An 18,749-nucleotide genomic window follows, 5' to 3' on the forward strand; every position below is an offset into this window, starting at 1 on the left:
TGAGGTTTTATTTGTTTCACCAGGGTTTAGAAATAGTGTTTCGAGTCGGAGTAGCACTTCTTCAAATGAATCAGACAGAATTAATGCAGCTTGACATGGAAGGGATGTTGCAGGTAAGTTCATGACTTCTTGTATGTTTCCAGATTTGCCATTAGTAAATCATTATGGTAATAATTCTGCTTTCATTTGTTATTGTTTAGCATTTTCAGAAGGTCGTTCCACATCAGTTTGATGGTGGCCCAGACAAATTGATCCAGTTAGCTTACCAAGTCAAATACAACTCAAAAAAAATGAAAAAGTAAGTATTTTGTATGATCTCTCGTATTTTGTATAATCTCTCGAGTACTTTGTATGATCTCTCATATTTTGTATGATCTCTCGAGTATTTTGTATGACCTCTTGAGTATTTTGTGTGACCTCTCGAGTATTTTGTGTGATCTCTTGAGTATTTTGCGTGATCTTTTGAGCATTTTGTGTGGTCTCTCGAGTATTTTGTGTGGTCTCTCGAGTACTTTGTATGACCTCTCGAGTATTTTGTATGATCTCTAGAGTATTTTGTATGATCTCTTGAGTATTTTGTATGATCTCTTGAGTATTTTGTATAATCTCGTAGTTATGGGGCTTATTGAGGCGTTTGGCAGGTCAGTGGACATGGGGTGTCCTTGTGAAAAGCCCCACATTTTCCCTCCTTAGGCTGCAAAATTTTCACCGTATTTGGTAGTATTGGCTTCAGTACAGCAAGGGTAGCGTTAGACTATCATCCTGCTTTCAGCAGTGACACACAGGACCACTGCACGCTGCTTTTAAACCCCTTCCTTCCCTTCCTGATGGTAGTTGGGTATGTGTGTAAGTGTGCTGCTATCTCTAATATTTACGATTATCACTCTTGGCTCTAGGCATTGTACATGCTAAGTACACACTCTACCACCAGGTTGTACACCAAGCCTTCTTACTTAAAAACAAAGTTAGTCGTTCCCCCGACATAGGTTTCCTCTCAGCCCCATCCCAGGGATGCTTGAGTGCAGCCCTGAGGAGAGGTTGAGATTTTCATCTTTTTATTCTTATTTCCTGGAGGAGCTTTGTGTGGCACAGGTTTCAGTAAACAAACAAGTTCAAGATCAGTCGCAGTTCCTGGCTTATTTTTTTCTCTTAAAAATAAGGTTAGTGTATTAAGAATTACAGCTATTAGAATTCTTTTCTAGCTTCCAGTACTTAAATGGTCCTTAGCCTAAGGTGATAGTTAAAATTCACATCAATGGGGCTTCTGCGGTATAACATGTTTCTAAACTGTGTAATAGCACAGTTTGTTGTTCTTTTGAGACAGTATCTCACTTTGTAGCTCAGGCTGCCTTGAACTCTGACAGTCCTATTTAACCTCCCACGTAATAGGATTAAAAGTATGGCCACCTTGTCTGGTCTCCTCCCTTTTTCAAAATAAAGTATTTTGTTCCTTTATATTACTTGATATAGTTAATTAAACTAATTAATTTAATATTCCAAATACAAGATATTTCTGTCTCCTGCAGGTCCCCACTCTATAAATTATTGCTTCTGTATTTTATCTTTAAGCTCTATTTGTTTGTTTTTTAAATTACATTTATGTGTTCTGTATGTCTGCACTCACAGACAGGTCATTCGGCTTGGTAGTGCCTCTGTCTGCAAAGCCACCTTACCAGCCCTTTCTCTGTGTTATTTGTGTCGTGGTCTTTCTGGGTAGCCCAGACTAATCTCCAGGTCACTGCCCCGTTTGTCCCTCTTGGGTGCTGGGGTCACAGGTGTGCACCAGGCCTGGCCTTTTTAATATGTTTTATTCTCTTTGCTCTAAGGTCAATTTCACTGAGTACCAAAGCAAACCCAATAGAGTTTTTATGAAGTTTAATTCTTAAGAAATGAATAGTTTGTAGTCATTAGCTTAGCTTCACACCATATTTTATTTTTCAACCAGGAAAATACTCAAATATACCGAAAAATAGATTATTACGATAAATATCCATATTTCCTATCTAACTTTAGCAATTGTTAATACTTTGCCATATTTATTTTCCTTTTTAGAAATTATAAAACAAAGTACAATAACCGTGATGCCATATTCCCTGATATCTCATGTCCATGGGAATAAAATAAAGTCGTCTGCTTCCCTTGCCGCATGACTTCCACAGCTTAGCAGTGATGTCATGTGTGCAGCGTGTGCCAGAATGTTTTCTCCGTGGGTCGGGTCACCTACAGTGGATCTGACCTTTCCTCCTCTGCCCATTTGACTACTGTGCTATTTTTCCCATATAAATCATTTCAAATTATATCTCGAGGAAAAGTAATGTATTTTATGTTAATATGTCCTTTTAAATTAAATAATTTAATTGCTTTTGAATGAAAGCATAGCTTTAACTTTCTCTTTTCTTTCTAGACTTGAAAAAGAATACACTACGATAAAAACTAAAGAGATGGAAGAGCAAGTCGAAGTTAAAGTAAGCTCTCCAGGGTCTACGATCACTGCAGATGCGCGTCTTTAAGGCAGGAATTTGATAGTAGATGTTAGGGTGAAATTTGTCTAGAGCGGAGTCATCTGAGGCCGACTGTGTAGGAGATGTCATTGGTGAACTAATTTATCTGTTGTGCTATGGCAGGATCCCTTGGCCAGTGCAGAATTTTTTTTAAGCAAATATTGTGCTTTGAATTACTGTCAGGAAGCAGGTAGATTTTCAATTTGAAGGACGAATAAATATATTTTATGTAGTCTGATATTCTTATTTGTACCTCCTGTAAGCCAAAAATCCTTTTTAATTTAGAAAATACTAGTTTCTATAATAATGTAGATAAGATCATACATATCTAGTATAATGGGTTAACCTGTATCAGTAGAAAAACTAAGTAAACTCAGACACGTGTCCCAAAGTTTCAAAAAAGCCTAAGACTTGTGGCCTTGACTGCCTCAGACCCTAGTGCCTCCATCTCCCAAGTGTTGGGGCTGTAGGCGTCTGCCATGTGGCCTGGGAAGGATGGACAGTCCTCCTGCTGACAGCTCGTGTGAGTTATTTGTGTGTGACTGTGTGTGTGTGTGTGGGCATGTGTCACACATCATGGTGCACTAGGGGTAACTTGCAGTTGGTTGTCTTTCTACCATGCCTGCCCTAGGGATTAACCTCGGGTCATCAGGCATGCTGGCAAGTGCTTCACTGCAGAGCCCATTCCTCTGGGTCAAGCCAAAGAGCTCTTTTTTGGGGGGCTGGGGGCGGTCCCTGATCCCTCCTTTCCCTCCCTCCCTTCCCTTTCCTTCCCCTTCTCCCCTCCCTCCCTCCCTCCCTCCCTCCCTCCCTCCCTCCCTCCCTCCCTCCCTCCCTCCTGTTCTTGCTTACTCTCCCTCCCCTTCTTTCTTTTTATTTTTTAAAACAATCTTTTTTTTTAAATTTTACATACCAATCCTTCCCTTCTGCCCCCCCCCACCTTCCCCCTACCCACCCCCCATCCACTCCTCAGAGAGGGTGAGGTCTCCCAAATTGGGGGGTCAGACATCACATTGGGGCAGGACCAAGGCCCTCCCCCCGTGACTAGACTGAACAAGGTCTCCTTCCATAGGGAATGGGCTCTAGAAAGCCAGTTCATGCATTAGGGATGAATACTGTCCCACTGCCAGTGTCTCACCAACTGTCCAAGCCACACAATTGTCACCCACATTCAGAGGGCCTAGTTTAGTCCTATGCAGGTTCCCCAGCTGTCAGTCCAGAGCCAGTGAGCTCCCCCTAGCTGGGGTCAGCTGTTTCTGTGGGTTTCCCCAACATGGTCTTGACTCCTTTGCTCATATTATTGCTCCTCTCTCTCTTCAAATAGACTCCAGGAGCTTGGCCCAGTTCTTAGCTGTGGATCTCTGCTTCTGCTTCCACCATTTATTGGATGAAGGTTCTATGATAACAATTAAGATAGTCATCAATCTGACTGCAGGGGAAGGGCAGTTCAGGCACCCTTTCCACTATTGCTTAGTTTCTTAGCTGGGGTCATTCCTTGTGGATTCCTGGGAATTTCCCTAATGCCAAGTCTCTCACTAACCCCATAATGCCTCCCTCTATCAAGATATCTCTTTCCTTACCTCCCTCTCTGCTCTTTCCCCAGCTCCACCCTCCAGATCCCTCATGTTCTCTCTCCCTTCTCTTTCCTCTCTCCCTTCTCCCTCCCTTTTCATCCTTCCTCCTGCATCTAATAGAAGCATAAGGGACATTGCCAAACACTTTTTAAGAGACTACAGTTATCCTGATACCCAAACCATGCAAAGATGTAACTAAGAAAGAAAATTATAGACCAGTCTCCCTCATGAACATTGATGCAAAAATACTCAATAAGATTTTGGCAAACTGAATCCAAGAACATATCAGAACAATCATCCACAGATCCCAGAGATGTAGGGGTGGTTCAACATAGGAAAATCTGTCAATGTAATCCACCATATAAACAAACTGAAAGAAAAAAAACATATGATCATCTCATTAGATGCTAAAAAATTAGACAAGGCTGTGTGCATCTACAACCCAACCCCAGTGCTGTGGAGGGGAAAGTCAGGAGGAGCCTGGGTCTCGCTGACTGTCAGCTTCTCTTCGGGTCCAGTGAACAGAGCACCATGTGTCCTGCATGTGCACATGGGTGTGCCCATTTGGAAATGCACCACACACACACACACACCACTCAGGAATAATTTATGTGATTAATATGTTATATTGATTAAATATATAAAGAGATTAGTTGTCAAAGTGGAATTATTCAGATTTAAGGCTTGATAGTAACTTGATAAGTATCGGGAAGTCTAGCATTGAATAATTACATAAATGTACACTTTTTTGGTTTTTCGAGATAGGGTTTCCCTGTAGTTTCTAGAGCCTGTCCTGGAACTAGCTCTTGTAGACCAGGCTGGCCTCGAACTCAGAGACCCACCTGCTTCTGCCTCCCGAGTGCTGGGATTAAAGGTGTGCGCCACCACCGCCTGGCCATAAATGTGCACTTTTGAAGAAATCTGATTTGACTCTTTATGCAAGAAAATACTAGTAACTAGTTTTTAATCTTTTTCTTTTCTTTTTTTTTTGTTCATTTGTTTTTTTGTTTGTTTTTTGTTTTGCTTTGTTTTTTCGAGACAGGGTTTCTCTGTAGCTTTGGAACCTGTTCTGGAACTATCTCTTGTAGATCAGGCTGGCCTCGAACTCACAGAGATCCGCCTGCCTCTGCCTCCCGAGTGCAGGGATTAAAATTTTTGTTCAACTAGTATTTGAATACTAATTATATTGCTAGGCTGTGGAGGAGACAAGGGATGTTAGAATAAGATTCTAAGGCAAGCTGTAAAGATGGCTTAGCCATTAAGTGCACTAAGTGCTCTTCCAGAGGACCAGGCTTAAATTCCAGCACCCGCAAGGTGGCTTGGCTCCCCCGTCTGTAACTCCTTTTCCAAGAAGGCCTAGCACCCTCTTCTGGACTTCTTGGGCACTGCACACATTGGGTGCGCAGATAACACATTCAGGCAAAAAACTCATACACATAAAATTAAGATAAATTAATCTTTGTAAAGTATAAGCCATTATAAATGGAGAAAACAAAGGCTGTTTATGCATTGCATTTAATGTTTAAAGTTTAGTCACAGGTGGCATGACAAATGGGATTGTTTCCTTTGCTGTGCATTCTTATGATAATGTGACAGTTCCTTACAGTCATTTCTCATTATTCCTTTTTATTTTGTATGTGCATTGGTGTTTGGTCTGCATGTATGTCTGTGTGAAGGTGTTGGATCCCCTGGAACTGGAGTTAGAGACAGTTGTGAGCTGTTATGTAGGCCTGGGTCCTCTGGAAGAGCAACTAGTGCTCTTAACCTCTGAGCCACCTCTCCAGCCCGTCATTTCTTATAAAAAGGTGGCACATTATCAACACTGTGACTTAGGAATCCTTGCGAGAATGTTTGCAAACAAACGTTTTTTTTTTTCTTTTCTTCACAGAGGTTACGCACAGAAAATAGGCTTTTAAAACAACGCATTGAAACATTAGAAAAAGTAAGTAAAATGACTACTGCAAGTTTCTGTTCAATGCTTACTGTTTAAATACAGCAAATCTAAACAGAATTTGGTATGTATATTACCTAAGTGTGGTGCCCACCTCAGCTTCCCTTGCTTACTGTTCTTGCTGTGTACTGATAATGAAGTACCCTTGGTAAGGCTTAACCAAACCTAATAATAGGATTACATATTGATACCATTTGCTTTTTTTCTCATAGGTCCTCTAAAACATATGACTTGGGTGGGAATACATTCTGACAGATGTTTTAAAGATGAATTTTAAGTGGTTCCTGGATTTTGAGCCACACATTGGACATGGCAGGGGCTCTTTTAAGGCCTACCACACCAAAGCTTTATATTTAGTCAAAGTGATGATAAAATCTGCTTTTATGTTCATTTTCAACACTAAGTAGTCTTATAACTCTTTGGTTGTTAGATTTGTCTCATATCTACTCATTAGCTTTTCCTTTCTGTTTCATGTAAAATAACTAGCCAGCAAGAAAATTTTCTATTTTTCTTGTTATGCTTTTGATAGAATGTATTTTGTAGTTGTGTTTTTAGGAATGAATTGACTAATATAGTTTAAGAGTCTTCTTGGGGGGCTGGAGAGATGGCTCAGTGGTTAAGAGCATTGCCTGCTCTTCCAAAAGTCCTGAGTTCAATTCCCAGCAACCACATGGTGGCTCACAACCATCTGTAATGGGGTCTGGTGCCTTCTTCTGGCCTGCAGGCATACACACAGAATATTGTATACATAATAAATAAATAAATAAATAAATAAACAAACAAACAAATAAATATTTTTTTTAAAAAAAGAGGCAATCTAAAACTTTTAAAAAAAGTCTTCTTGGCTAGGCATGTAGCATGCACTAAGTCCTGAGTTCAATCCCAGCACCATATAAACTGGGCATGGTGATGCATGTTCATAATCCCAGCCCTTGGGAGGTGGAGGAGGGAGGGTCAGAAGTTCAAAGTCATTTGGCTATAGTGTAAGTTTCAGGCCAGCCTATGCTACATGAAACTGTCTCAAAACAAACAAACAAATAAACAAAAAACCAGCCAGCCCAACAATTTTTCTTAATTGAAAACAGTTGAATTCAGAAAGTGTTTTTTAAAGCTAAAGGTTGAGAGTAAGTTGGTGTGTATCTGCTCCTCAAGATACCAATTATATTTAAAATCTTCTCTAAACGTTTATAGATTAATATCCAAGAATGTCCCATGGTTTTATATTAAGTGGTCGTGCACAGGACAGGGCATCATTACAGCCCCATTGATGCTGCACTGACCGCCATGCTAATAAGTCGGACAGGCCTCTGGTGCGACTGGATGCAGCAGCTGGGAAAGCCATTCGACTTTCCGGTGATTCCACACGTGTTGAACGTCTCAAGTCCTTGTACTTTGTGTTATGCCTGCTTTCACCAGATGCCCAGCTTGCAGTAAAACATGCAACTTAAATCATTTTCATTATTAGAGTTAGATACTTTGACAGAGAGCATTATTTCATCGAATCTTCAGACTAATAATGAAGACCTAGGAAGGTGTAGTTTTGTGTCTAGAAGGGTAAGTACCCGTTCTCATGGCATGGGGCCTTAGTTTTGACAGCATTTAGAGTTCTTAAGAACTTAGATCTCGTTGAATTCTTGAACCAAAAGTGTACTTCCTGGATTATTGTTAAGAGTTTAATTTGAACTTAAGAATTCCTGTTACCTTTGTTGCCTCGTTTCTCGGATGCTGCTGTTGCACCAATGGCTGCTGTGTTCGTGAGTGGTGTGTTGTTGAGCTGAATCCCTTCCTCCCGCCTGGAAGTGATTTGATGATGTGACTAGGCCTAGAAATAAATATTTAAAGGTACATTTTCAAGAAAAAAAATACTTTTTTGTCCTAAGTAATGAAAGATTTATCTCTTTTAGAGACATGATTATCTATAAGCTTTCCCTATTTTGATTTATTTGTTTTTTAAGATTTAAAAATAAAAATACATTTAAAAATAGTTTAAGTAGCCGGGCGGCGGTGGCGCACGCCTTTAATCCCAGCACTCAGGAGGCAGAGGCAGGCGGATCTCTGAGTTCGAGGCCAGCCTGGTCTACAAGAGCTAGTTCCAGGACAGGCTCTAGAAACTACAGGGAAACCCTGTCTCGAGAAAACCAAAAAAAAAAAAAAAAAAAAAAAAAAAAAAAAAAAAAAAAAAAGGGCTGGAGAGATGGCTCAGAGGTTAAGATCACTAACTGTTCTTCCAGAGGTCCTGAGTTCAATTCCCAGCAACCCACATGGTGGCTCACAAACATCTGTAATGAGATCTGGCACCCTCTTCTGGCCTGCAGGCATACATGAAGGCTGAACATTGTGTACATAATAAATAAATCTTTTTTAAAAAAAAAACAAAAAAACCAAAAAAAAAATAGTTTAAGTATCCATTTTAATTAGCAATGAAAAGTAAATGGAATTTGAGTGTGGGTGTTTCTTCTTATTCCTATTTTATTACTTTGATTTCCTGTCTTTTTATATTTCTATCTAAATTTTTCCTTTTGTAGGAAAGTGCTTCCTTGGCAGATAGATTGATACAGGTATAGTTTTTTTATTTTATCTTTTTTATTTTTAGTATTTTTACTAACCTCTAAAGAAAATCCTAAACTTAGAAATTCATACTTAATGCATGCAATTTTACATGCATTTTCCCAAAAAAAATAATTCGTTGGGCTGGCATATGAATGTATATGTAATATTTTGATAAATGTAGTATTTTTAATTGAATGCCTACCTCTCTGCACGTTTTAACCTAACCTTATTTTTAAAGTATTTATTTCAAATGGTAAGCAGTGGATTCTGTGACATTAACCACTGTTCATTGAACATTTTAGCCCTGCATGTACAACTCCGTAATATTGCATGAATTGCATTTTTTATCAACTAAGAGAATTGTTCTTAAGACTGTCAATTGAAAATTTCATTTTGTTTCCTCAAATTTGCTAGAGCAAAATAACAAGCTTCTAGCTAATAATTACGTTGGCTATTCTGTTCTCTGAGGTGTCTTTTTTTTAACATGTCAAAAAATAACTAAACCTCACAAAGGCAGTCTTTCTTAAATCTATTCTAAATTGCTTTATACACACACAAAACATTATGTCCTAAGGGACAAGTGACAAGAGCCCAGGAGGCTGAGGAAAACTACCTCATAAAGCGGGAGTTGGCCAGCATCAGGCAGCGGAGCGATGAGGCCAGCGCTAAGCTGGAGCGGGCTGAAAGCACCATCAGGGAGCTCCGGCACCGGCACCACTGGGTAAGGACTTGGTAGCCTTCCTCACCTCCCCCAGCTCAGATCTGCAGGAAGCAGTAAGACTCCCCTGACCACCAAGATTCCTGGCTTTTCTTTTTTGTCTGTGGTTTTGTTAGATAATTATACTATATTCTAAGTCATAGAAAATAAGCAGTATGCAGCTGCTAGGGATCTCTTTTGTAGGAGGTAATCCTGACGTCAACTAGTTTTTGATTCTTGTAAAGTGGTTATTACTCAACATTTAGAATGTGTGCACTTAAAGCTTTCATAATGTTGTCAGCCTATATTTTGTGAGATAGTCTAGCTTAGACTTCCTATATCAGAACACTGAATTATGAGTTAAAGTACATGTTTACATTTACTTGGAGAGGAGAAAAGTTGTCAAAGATGGGGAGTAATTCTTAAAAAATAAAAGTTACTGCTGGGAGGTAGTGGTGCACGAATGGGCATTACTTTTACTCGGCCAGGTTTAGAAACATTACCATCTGTATTCAAAAGTTAGAAGACTAGAAGTGAAAAGAGCAACAAAAGCCGTAAACTTGTATTTTTTTCAGTGAAGGCAGTTAAGAAAAATGGATGTGTTAAAATAATATTGAAATGGCCACATCTTCAATAGTTTGTTCTGCTTTAATCACAAGGCATGGAACAGGAAAACAGTCTTCTCAGTGAGGTGGAGGTGACTTGTCAGTGCAGTGCTGTCTGTTTGGAAGGAAAGTAAGTTACCATGCTTGCACCGGCTGAAGCTTTGATGCCCTGAAGCCACAGGACCTCAAAGACAGCTAACGCTGAAACCTGTGGGAGAGAACCAAGTCGACAGAACTGCAGGTTTACAGCAGGAGAGTGGCCTTTGCAGACTAAATGTAGCAGAGAATCTCCACACTCACTTTCCTATAGACCTGCATTGTGGAGCTAACATTACCAGCGAGAAAGCAGATTCTTAACTTCAGAGTTTCCCTTCCTGCACAAGGAGTATGGTCTCTGACATTGCAGGAAGCTGTAGGTCACAGAGATAAAGCGATGAGGGTGCACAGAATAGGTGAAGTTTATAGCATAGCCTTGGATGTTGTGTATCCGAGATATTAAAATGATTGTAGAAATAGCAGAAATTGCATTTCCAGAAAATGAGAGCTACAGTGGGTTTTATGTGGACACATGCATTTCTTACAGAAAGCAGTGACTGAATGCTAGGCTTGTTAATGTGGCCTTGCTTGTATGCTTCATTGAGAATTCTAAAAAATCTTATTTTATGCCTTAGTAAAAGCTAATATTATGTGTCAAGACAGAAAATGTTATTTCTGTAGCTATAGCTGAAGTTTTATAAGTTATTTGGTAAGTTATTAATGTACCTTTTTCTAGTCAAGACAGAAACGAAGGTGAAAATAGTAAATATAAATGGTTCGATATATCAAGAGACCACTCACGTTCTTGTGCGAAGGTATTGAAGACTTTGTTGTGTTAGACTGTCCACGGTGCTTCATGTCAGACCACACATATGCATAGTATGTGCAAGAACTTTATATGTGGGTTATTAAAATGGAGCCAATGTTTTAGATGATAAACAAGATTAATTCTAATGTTAAATATTACAAACAATTTCTGTTTGGAACAAGAAGGTGAAAGTTTATTTCACAAAATCGATAACCCTGCCCTCAGAATTAAGATTCAGACATTTATCTTATCAATGTACAAAAGTATAGGAAATTTGAACTGAGAGAATCATAATCTTATCCATAGCAGTTTTGACAAAAGAAGCAGATTGTAAAGAGAAGACACGCTAGAGGCGGGAAGTGAGAACAGTGTGGCTGGACAATTGGTTAGCGTCTCCTTAAATACACCTTTACAGATGTCTGGATGCTCACAGTTACTGTTTAGAGCCCATAGTCCAGCAGGAGATAATGAGTTTCTGATACAACTTCCTACCACTACCCTCTGCTACCTCCACGTCAGCCTTTCATATGTGAGGAACTTTAGGCTCATATGTGGAACTAGGGTTAGTCCTGTTCACAGTTTTGATAACTGTGATCTTTGATATTCAGTGAACTTCTGTTTGATTTCAGAAATGATTTAAGCAGAGCCGGACCATTTCAGGTTTCTCTTTTTTTTCCCCACATAATTTGTGAAATTTAAATGTAATTTGATATGTTTTAAATGTCGAGGGTGTGTGACCCCCACATAACAGTGGCCATTTCCACCACCACGTCCTGTGTGACAGTTCATTCTCCTTGCTCATCCCGTCAGCCTGCGTCTGAATACTTTGAATGTTTCTACAATTTTCTCTAAGTGGAATTGTTGCCTTTTCTATAAGTGGAACTAGTTTCTTTTAGTTAGCATATCATTTTACTTTTATTTATATATTTTGTGGTTTTTTTAGTTGTGATAAAACATATACAAATACAAATTTACCATTTAAATAAGTGTGGTTCAGTGGCATTGAGTCTGTTTCCGTTGTTATTAACATTACCACTGTTTTTAAACATTTCTTATGGTTTATTCTGTACGTATTCAATAAGAAACAAATAAGCTTACTGTAGTGAAAAGGCTTTAAAAAGTGACATATTTAGTCAGTGTGGTTATAATGCATATTTACTGACAGGATTTGAGAGCTTGGCTCAGTGGTTGAAACACTGTTGCTTTTATAGAGGATCCAGATTAGCTTCCCAGTGCCCACATAGCAGCTCACAACTGCCTGTGGTTCCAGTTTCCTTCTTCTAGTTTCTGTGGACATGTGGCATGCACGTGGTGTGCGTACATCCATGCACACAAACACTTAGTATTTAGAACACAGAACAAGATTGCTCACAGGAGCATGCAGAGTTCCTGTGCTGGAGCAGCAGGGTGGGATCAGAAGGAAGCAAGTGGAGCTCCCTCAAGACTGGGCGTGGATGTGTCTTGGTGAGGGTGTGCTCCCTTCAGACTAGGTGGGAGGGCTGGGGCTAGAGGAGTGGGCGGCAGCAGGTAGCAGTCCACGTCTGTGGGACTGTAGCCCCCAAGCATTTGACAGATGGGACAGTAAGAACCTGTAGTACCTGGATTTTCACTGATTGATGAGGGGAGAGCGTCTTTGGCATCTGGTGATTATAGGGGTTATTATTCACAGCCAAACTTTTATGTAATTTCAGGATATGGTATTTGAGTAGGCCAATTCTATTTGTTGTGCAAGAGGAGAAATTTTATGTTTCCCTACTTAGTAATATGGTGGATGTGTAGGCAGAGAGTGCTTGTTCGTCCCCGGCCGCCCAGACCCGAAATAATCACATAGAAACTATATTAATTGCAATACTGTTTGGCCAATAGCTTAAGCATATGTCTAGCTAGCTCTTACAACATAAATTAACACATTTATTTTATATTTTACTGTAAGGTTGTGGCCTACTGGTAAAGTTTCGACTTGGTCTTCTGCCGTGGCTACATGGCTCTCCCTGACTCCTTCTACTCTCTATGTCTCTGGATTTCCTGCTTGGCTTTACTCTGCTAAGCCATTGGCCGAAAGCAGATTCTTTATTAACCAATAGCAGTAAAGCATATTTATAGCATACAGAGGGAATCCTACATCAGTGGATGTACTGTCCAGATTTCAGGCTCCTGTGACAGGAGGTGGAGGTTCCCAGCTCTCAGAGAGGAATTTATTTGGGTCATGGTTTGTTCATTGGACCTGTTTCCTGGACCAGTGGCAGCTTTCACATCCTGATGAGATGGTGTAGGAAGCTTGCTCCTCATAGCAGCCAGGAAGAAAAGAGACTCAGTGTCTCTTTCCAGGGCATACTCCTATGTCCTCCCCCCCACCCCCACTATATCCTTCTTGTTGGTTGTTTTTACTCTTTGTTCTTTTGGAGGCCCACCACCCAGCTCCCAAATAAACTCACATGGAATTTTATTCTTTCTTATGACCGCCTGGCCTTAGCTTGATTTGTTTCTTGCCAGCTTTTCTTAAATTCCTTGTCTTCCTTTTGCCTCTGGGCTTTAACCTTTCTTTATTTCTGTGTTTCTTTTCTTTCCTTCTTATTTGGTGTCTGGCTATGTGACTGGGTGACTGACCCCTTCTTTTCTCTCTCCTCAACCTCCTCCCGGATTTCTCCTCCTATTTATTCTCTCTGCCTGCCAGCCCCGCCTATCCTTTCTCCTGCCTTACTATTGGCTGTTCAGCTCTTTATTTAGACCAGTTAGGTGTTTTAGACAGCCAAAGTAACACAGCTTTGCAGAATAAAACAAATGCAGCATAAAAGAATGCAGACATCTTTGTGTCATTAAAACAAATGTTCCACAGCATAAACAAATGTAACAGATCTTCAAATAATAATTCCACAACACACCCCTGTTTCCTAAAGGTTTCATGAATATTTCCTTTTTTCTGAGGGACATCCAGGATCTCAAGTACAGCAGTTGGGCTCTTTGGTGAGCATGGTGGGTTCAGTTGCAGAGATCTGGAAGGAACAGGCTAATAGGCTGCTGTGTGGCCCCTGAAAGTTTGTGTAACTTGACAGCTGAGAGTGACTCTTGCCCTCTGGGAAGTTTCAGGAGTTAAGAATGGAGCCAGTCAGCCCACAGTTTTAGGCACAATGTGCTGATTGAAATGGTGTGGTGGTTTGAATGAGAATAACCCCCATAGGCTCAGATATTTGAACACTTAATCCCTGTTTAGGAAGTATTTAGGAGGTTGGCCTTGTTGGAGGAGGAAAGGCTAGGGGTGTGGGTTTTGAGAATTTAAGCCTCAGTCTGGCCCAGTCTCTGTCTCTGTTACTGCTCCAGAGCCACGTCTGCCTACCTGCCCTGTGCTTCCCTCTCTAAAACTGTGAGCAGCCCCCAGCTAAATGCTTTCTTCAAGTCACCTTGGTCATGGTGTCTCTTCACAGCAATAGAACAGTAACTGAGATGGGAAAAATTAAGAATGGAAAGTTTAGAGCATCTGTGTCAAAGATTTCAGAATCAGTAGTATCAGGATTATCCACAGTAGCAATGTCAGCTCTCTCTAGGGTGTAACTCTCACTTAAGGCTGTGTGTAGGGATATATAGATTCAGTGTTCCTACCAACAGAGGTGACTCAACTGATAGCACAGGTGCTGTGAACAGACTCACGGTTGTAGTCCAAGAGTTTGTTCTTAGTTGTGTGCACTGTGTATGTAGGTCTGAACATATGTGTGCAGTACAGATGTGACTCCATCTTTGCAGCTGTTAAGCAGTCTATTGGGAATACTTTTGTACCAGCCAACTACAGCCTGTCTCTCGGTATCTCTAGGGTGATTAGTTCGAGGAAGAACACTTTAGTTCGTGTGGCTGCTCCAGGTTCTCACGTGGCATTATATTAGCATACACCCTCCACACATCCTTCTGTATACTTTAAATAATTTCTAGGTTACTTGTGCCCAATTCAGCATAGTTAACATAAAGAAATAGTTGTTATATAGGGCTTAGAAAATAATACCAAGAAAAAAGAAGATATGTTTAATATAGTTACAGATTTGTAAAACTTTCCTTACTTGGGTTGTATGGGGGCTCCATCTATCTTTTATCTCAGTGTTTGGACATCCATGGATTTGTGTAGAGTTGGTTATTGCATCAATTTTCCAGAGTGGGGGTGTCCGTTTCTTCTCACTTGTGCTGCACTTAGTGGTGTTCTTCTGAGAGATATTTCTGTCTCTCTTCCTTTACCTCTTTTGTCCCTCCCAGCCCCTCACTGGAGCCTGTTTTGTATCACTCTGGGTTCATAGATTTTGTTTATTCAATATTTCATATGATCTTTAATGGTTTAATGCAGTTGGTACAATGATTATGTCATACTCATTTAAATTTAAAAAGTGTAAGGCTTGTCTTTTACTTATCATTGGAAATTGCAGATTTTCCTAAATAATTTATTTGAGAAAGTATGTTCAGTAGCACATATGAGTTTCTCATCCCTGTCATAAAATTGATGCCCTCTTGTGGTCTGTGATGGCATGCACACACGTGTCATATATTCTTAAAGACACACAAACACATACAAACATGTAAACTTAAAAAAATGTTTTAAATAAAGTAATTTTGGCTTTGATCTAAAGGGTAAATGTATTATATTTATATATAGTGTTTGCCTTTCATTTTAAATAAGAAATAAAGGCCACTGTAGTGAAAATATTGTTTTCTTCACATTTCTTTATCATTAGCAGAAATTAAAAATAACAAGATAAATTTCCATTTTAAAGGATTTATGTAATTTTTGTAGGTATTAGAAAGAAATCATTTAAATGATAGGTATTTTTTGATAGTACTGGGATTTGAATGTAAATCTCACACGTGCTGGACATGCGGTCTAACAGATAGCTACGTCCCAGCCTGTGTTTTAGTGTTTGTCTTGATACCTGAGTTGCACGTAGTGACCAAATTCATTCTGTAGCCCAGAGTAGCTTTGAATTTTTAATTCTCTTCTCTCAAGCTTCCCAACTGCTTCATTTACAGGCAGGAGCCACTTTGCCTGATGGATTTAAAAGCAAAAGCAAAAATGAAAACACAGCTGTTTCAGGCATAATGGTAGGGATGGTTTGGGAACAGTTTTGGGGCCATGTACTGGAGGAGATCAGAAAGTGTATTTTTGTTACAGAAATCTGTTCTGGATGCTCTGCCTTTTCTTCCTGATGCTCATGAGTGTGGCTGTCACATGTACTGTCTTACTATTTTATTTTTTATTTACATGTATTATACCATATTTTGTCTTGGGAATAAGTAAAAACATTATATCATTTTAAAAAGTAGCTCTAAATTCCTAGGTGGACATTTGAATACAATTGAACATTAAAATGAGGGAGTTGGCGGCACCCTCAGCCTTGTTTATCCACTGATGCTTTGCTTTTGTGCTACAGCTTTTGTATGGAATGGGCTTTGAGAAGCTGCGGTGACCTCACTGGTGTGTGTGAGCACCAGTGGAGAGAGAGGGGTGGGGGACGGCCTGCCTCTGGGGTTTGTCTCTTTGTGCAGCAATTGCTTGTTTCTCTTCTTACATAATCCATGCAAATATTTTAAAGAAATTGACATTTCTAAAACAAATAAAAATTTTCTTTCTTAGGGTTTAAGGTATTTCACCTTAATCTTTACTTTCAGTGCAAGGAAATAGGATTTTTAGGCTTTATATGCTTCTGTAGTCTTTAATGTGCACTAACTAAGCAGTCTTAAGATACTGTATTATCCATTCTGAAAAGAGTAAAGGGGAAGTTAATGTTTTTTGTTTACTTCAATTTTAAATAATCACCTCAATTTTAAATAATATTTCAACATGCCATCACCATAAAAATAAATCATTTGAATTATTTTGATTTATTTTCTGTGCTTATTCAATTTTATACTTTTGGTCATGGTGCTGGGGGTTGAACACAAGGGACCTGCACTGAAAACCAGTTTGTCTTTTGTTTATCACCATACTCAGCAAGGATCTCAAGTACTAAGTGACCATGTGAGGCTGACGGGTACCCTGTTGTCTGCAGAGTCAGAACAAGCTCTTGAGAGTGGACAGAAAGAAGGCAGATACTTCATAAGAGCAGGGTTGAGGAGTGTAATAACTTATTACCAAATTGATTTACATGGTCATCCTCAAAGACACCAGAACTCAGCCTTTCTTTTTTCTTTTCATTTTAAACTCATTTGTTGGGAAAAGGGAAATAATTTGGAATACTGGGTAGATCAGACTTACTTTTTAGTTGCCCATAATACCCACATTATATAATTGTATTGTTTTTCTGAATGTGTGTATTTCCATGCTTGTGTTTCCCTAAAGCTTCGGTCTGTGTCTGTAACCTTTAGCACAGATGCAGCTCCTCCTACAGCGAAGACTTCGTGCTGCAGCTGGAGAAGGAGTTGGTCCAAGCCAGGCTGAGCGAGGCCGAGTCTCAGTGCGCCCTGAAGGAGATGCAGGACAAAGTGCTTGACATAGAGAAGGTGGGAAGCTTTGCAAGCACCTCCTCTTCCTACTCTGGCCGGAGCCAGATACTTGTGCAGTACTTGCTAAACTGAGTTAGACCTGATGTTTTTCACACTCGAGGAGCTGTGCACTAGATGTGCTAGTTGGTAGATGGTAGAGCACTTGCCTAGAATGTGTGAGATCCTGGCGCCAGGCCCAGCTCCAGACTCATATGACGTCAGCCTTGGTTAGATGGTGAGTTGGAGGTCAGTCTAGTGTGTAAATGAGACCCAGTCTGCAGGGAGAGTGGAAAGGCAGAAAATAAAAATAACTCTAAGGCTGCCAATTCAGAAAATCCTTTTCTGTATCAGTGGGCTCAAGACTCGTTTTGCTTCCTCTTCATCAGGTTGTTGTCACAGGTCTGTGCTACAACTTAAAGATGGGGCGTGATGCTACAGTTCATTATCCTTCAGGATTGTTTAGTTACTCTGGGATTTTGTGTTTCTGTATAAAATTGAAGATTTATTTTTCAATTTCTTTGAAGAACTGTGTTGAATTTTTTATGAGCTTGCATTGCATCGATTGCTTTTGCTAGGATGGCCATTTTTATTATGTTAATCCTATCAACCCATGAGCATGGGAGATCTTTTCATCTTCTTCTTCTTCAGTTCAGAGTGCCAGTTCTTCCTGGTTCCTTTCGTACAAATCCATACATATTTTCATGTTTAAGAATGCAAATAGAGCCAGGCGGTGGTGGCGCACGCCTTTAATCCCAGCACTCGGGAGGCAGAGGCAGGCGGATCTCTGTGAGTTCGAGACCAGCCTGGTCTACAAGAGCTAGTTCCAGGACAGGCTCTAAAGCTGCAGAGAAACCCTGTCTCGAAAAACCAAAAAAAAAAAAAGAAAAAAAAAAAAGAATGCAAATAGAGATGAATTCTGTCCCCAGAACCCAGATGGTGGGAGGAGAAAACTGACCCCTGCAGGTTACTACAACCTCCTCGGATGTGTGCGTGGGCACACACAGCCATACAAAACTAAGTTTTAAAACTTCTGTGACTTCTTTAGAAGAACAACTCGTTTCCTGACGAGAACAACATCGCGAGGCTTCAGGAAGAGCTCATTGCTGTGAAGCTGAGAGAGGCGGAAGCCATCATGGGTTTGAAGGAACTTCGACAGCAAGTCAGAGATCTAGAAGAACACTGGCAAGTATGTCAGGCTGGCCATGCTTTCCAAACAGAACTAAAACCAAGGACTTAGTTGTGTGACTTTGAAATACCTGGTGACCAACAGTAGGCGATGAAAAGAAATCTTGCTTAGTGTCACAGTTGAGAACATTTACAACTTGAAAGAACATCTAAGATGTACTTTATATAATTCTTAAAATGAAAACAAAGATAAACTATAAACAAGAGCATATTGAACTTTTGCGTTGTTCAAGTTTCCTAGAGAACTATAAATAGTACAAAACTTACACAGTATAAAACTTCTCTTTTTTTATTAAGAATAATATTTTTATTCTTTGAGAATGTCATACATGTATGCAATGTATTTTGACCATATTCATTTTGGTGCCTCCTCCAGATCCTCCAAGATA

At 39.9% G+C, this 18,749-nt stretch overlaps 1 protein-coding gene across 8 annotated transcripts in view; it reads left to right on the forward strand.

Annotated features, from left to right (window-relative positions):
• The window catches only part of Evi5 (ecotropic viral integration site 5), a 164,136-nt gene that overhangs the window by 85,491 nt on the left and 59,896 nt on the right, over positions 1-18,749 (forward strand). For 6 of the 8 annotated variants that reach the window (XM_038339184.1, XM_038339171.1, XM_038339178.1 and 3 more), the window contains 9 exons: positions 24-113; positions 201-298; positions 2,405-2,465; positions 5,964-6,017; positions 8,552-8,584; positions 9,151-9,297; positions 15,724-15,795; positions 17,059-17,193; positions 18,221-18,361. In XM_038339184.1, coding sequence (XP_038195112.1) covers positions 24-113; positions 201-298; positions 2,405-2,465; positions 5,964-6,017; positions 8,552-8,584; positions 9,151-9,297; positions 15,724-15,795; positions 17,059-17,193; positions 18,221-18,361 — 831 coding nt within the window. The remainder of the gene's footprint in view (positions 1-23; positions 114-200; positions 299-2,404; positions 2,466-5,963; positions 6,018-8,551; positions 8,585-9,150; positions 9,298-15,723; positions 15,796-17,058; positions 17,194-18,220; positions 18,362-18,749) is intronic. The other 2 variants (XM_038339175.2, XM_038339189.2) reach the window with 2 other exon arrangements.

This window comes from Arvicola amphibius, chromosome 1 (assembly GCF_903992535.2).
Source record: "Arvicola amphibius chromosome 1, mArvAmp1.2, whole genome shotgun sequence".
Lineage (NCBI taxonomy): Eukaryota > Metazoa > Chordata > Mammalia > Rodentia > Cricetidae > Arvicola > Arvicola amphibius.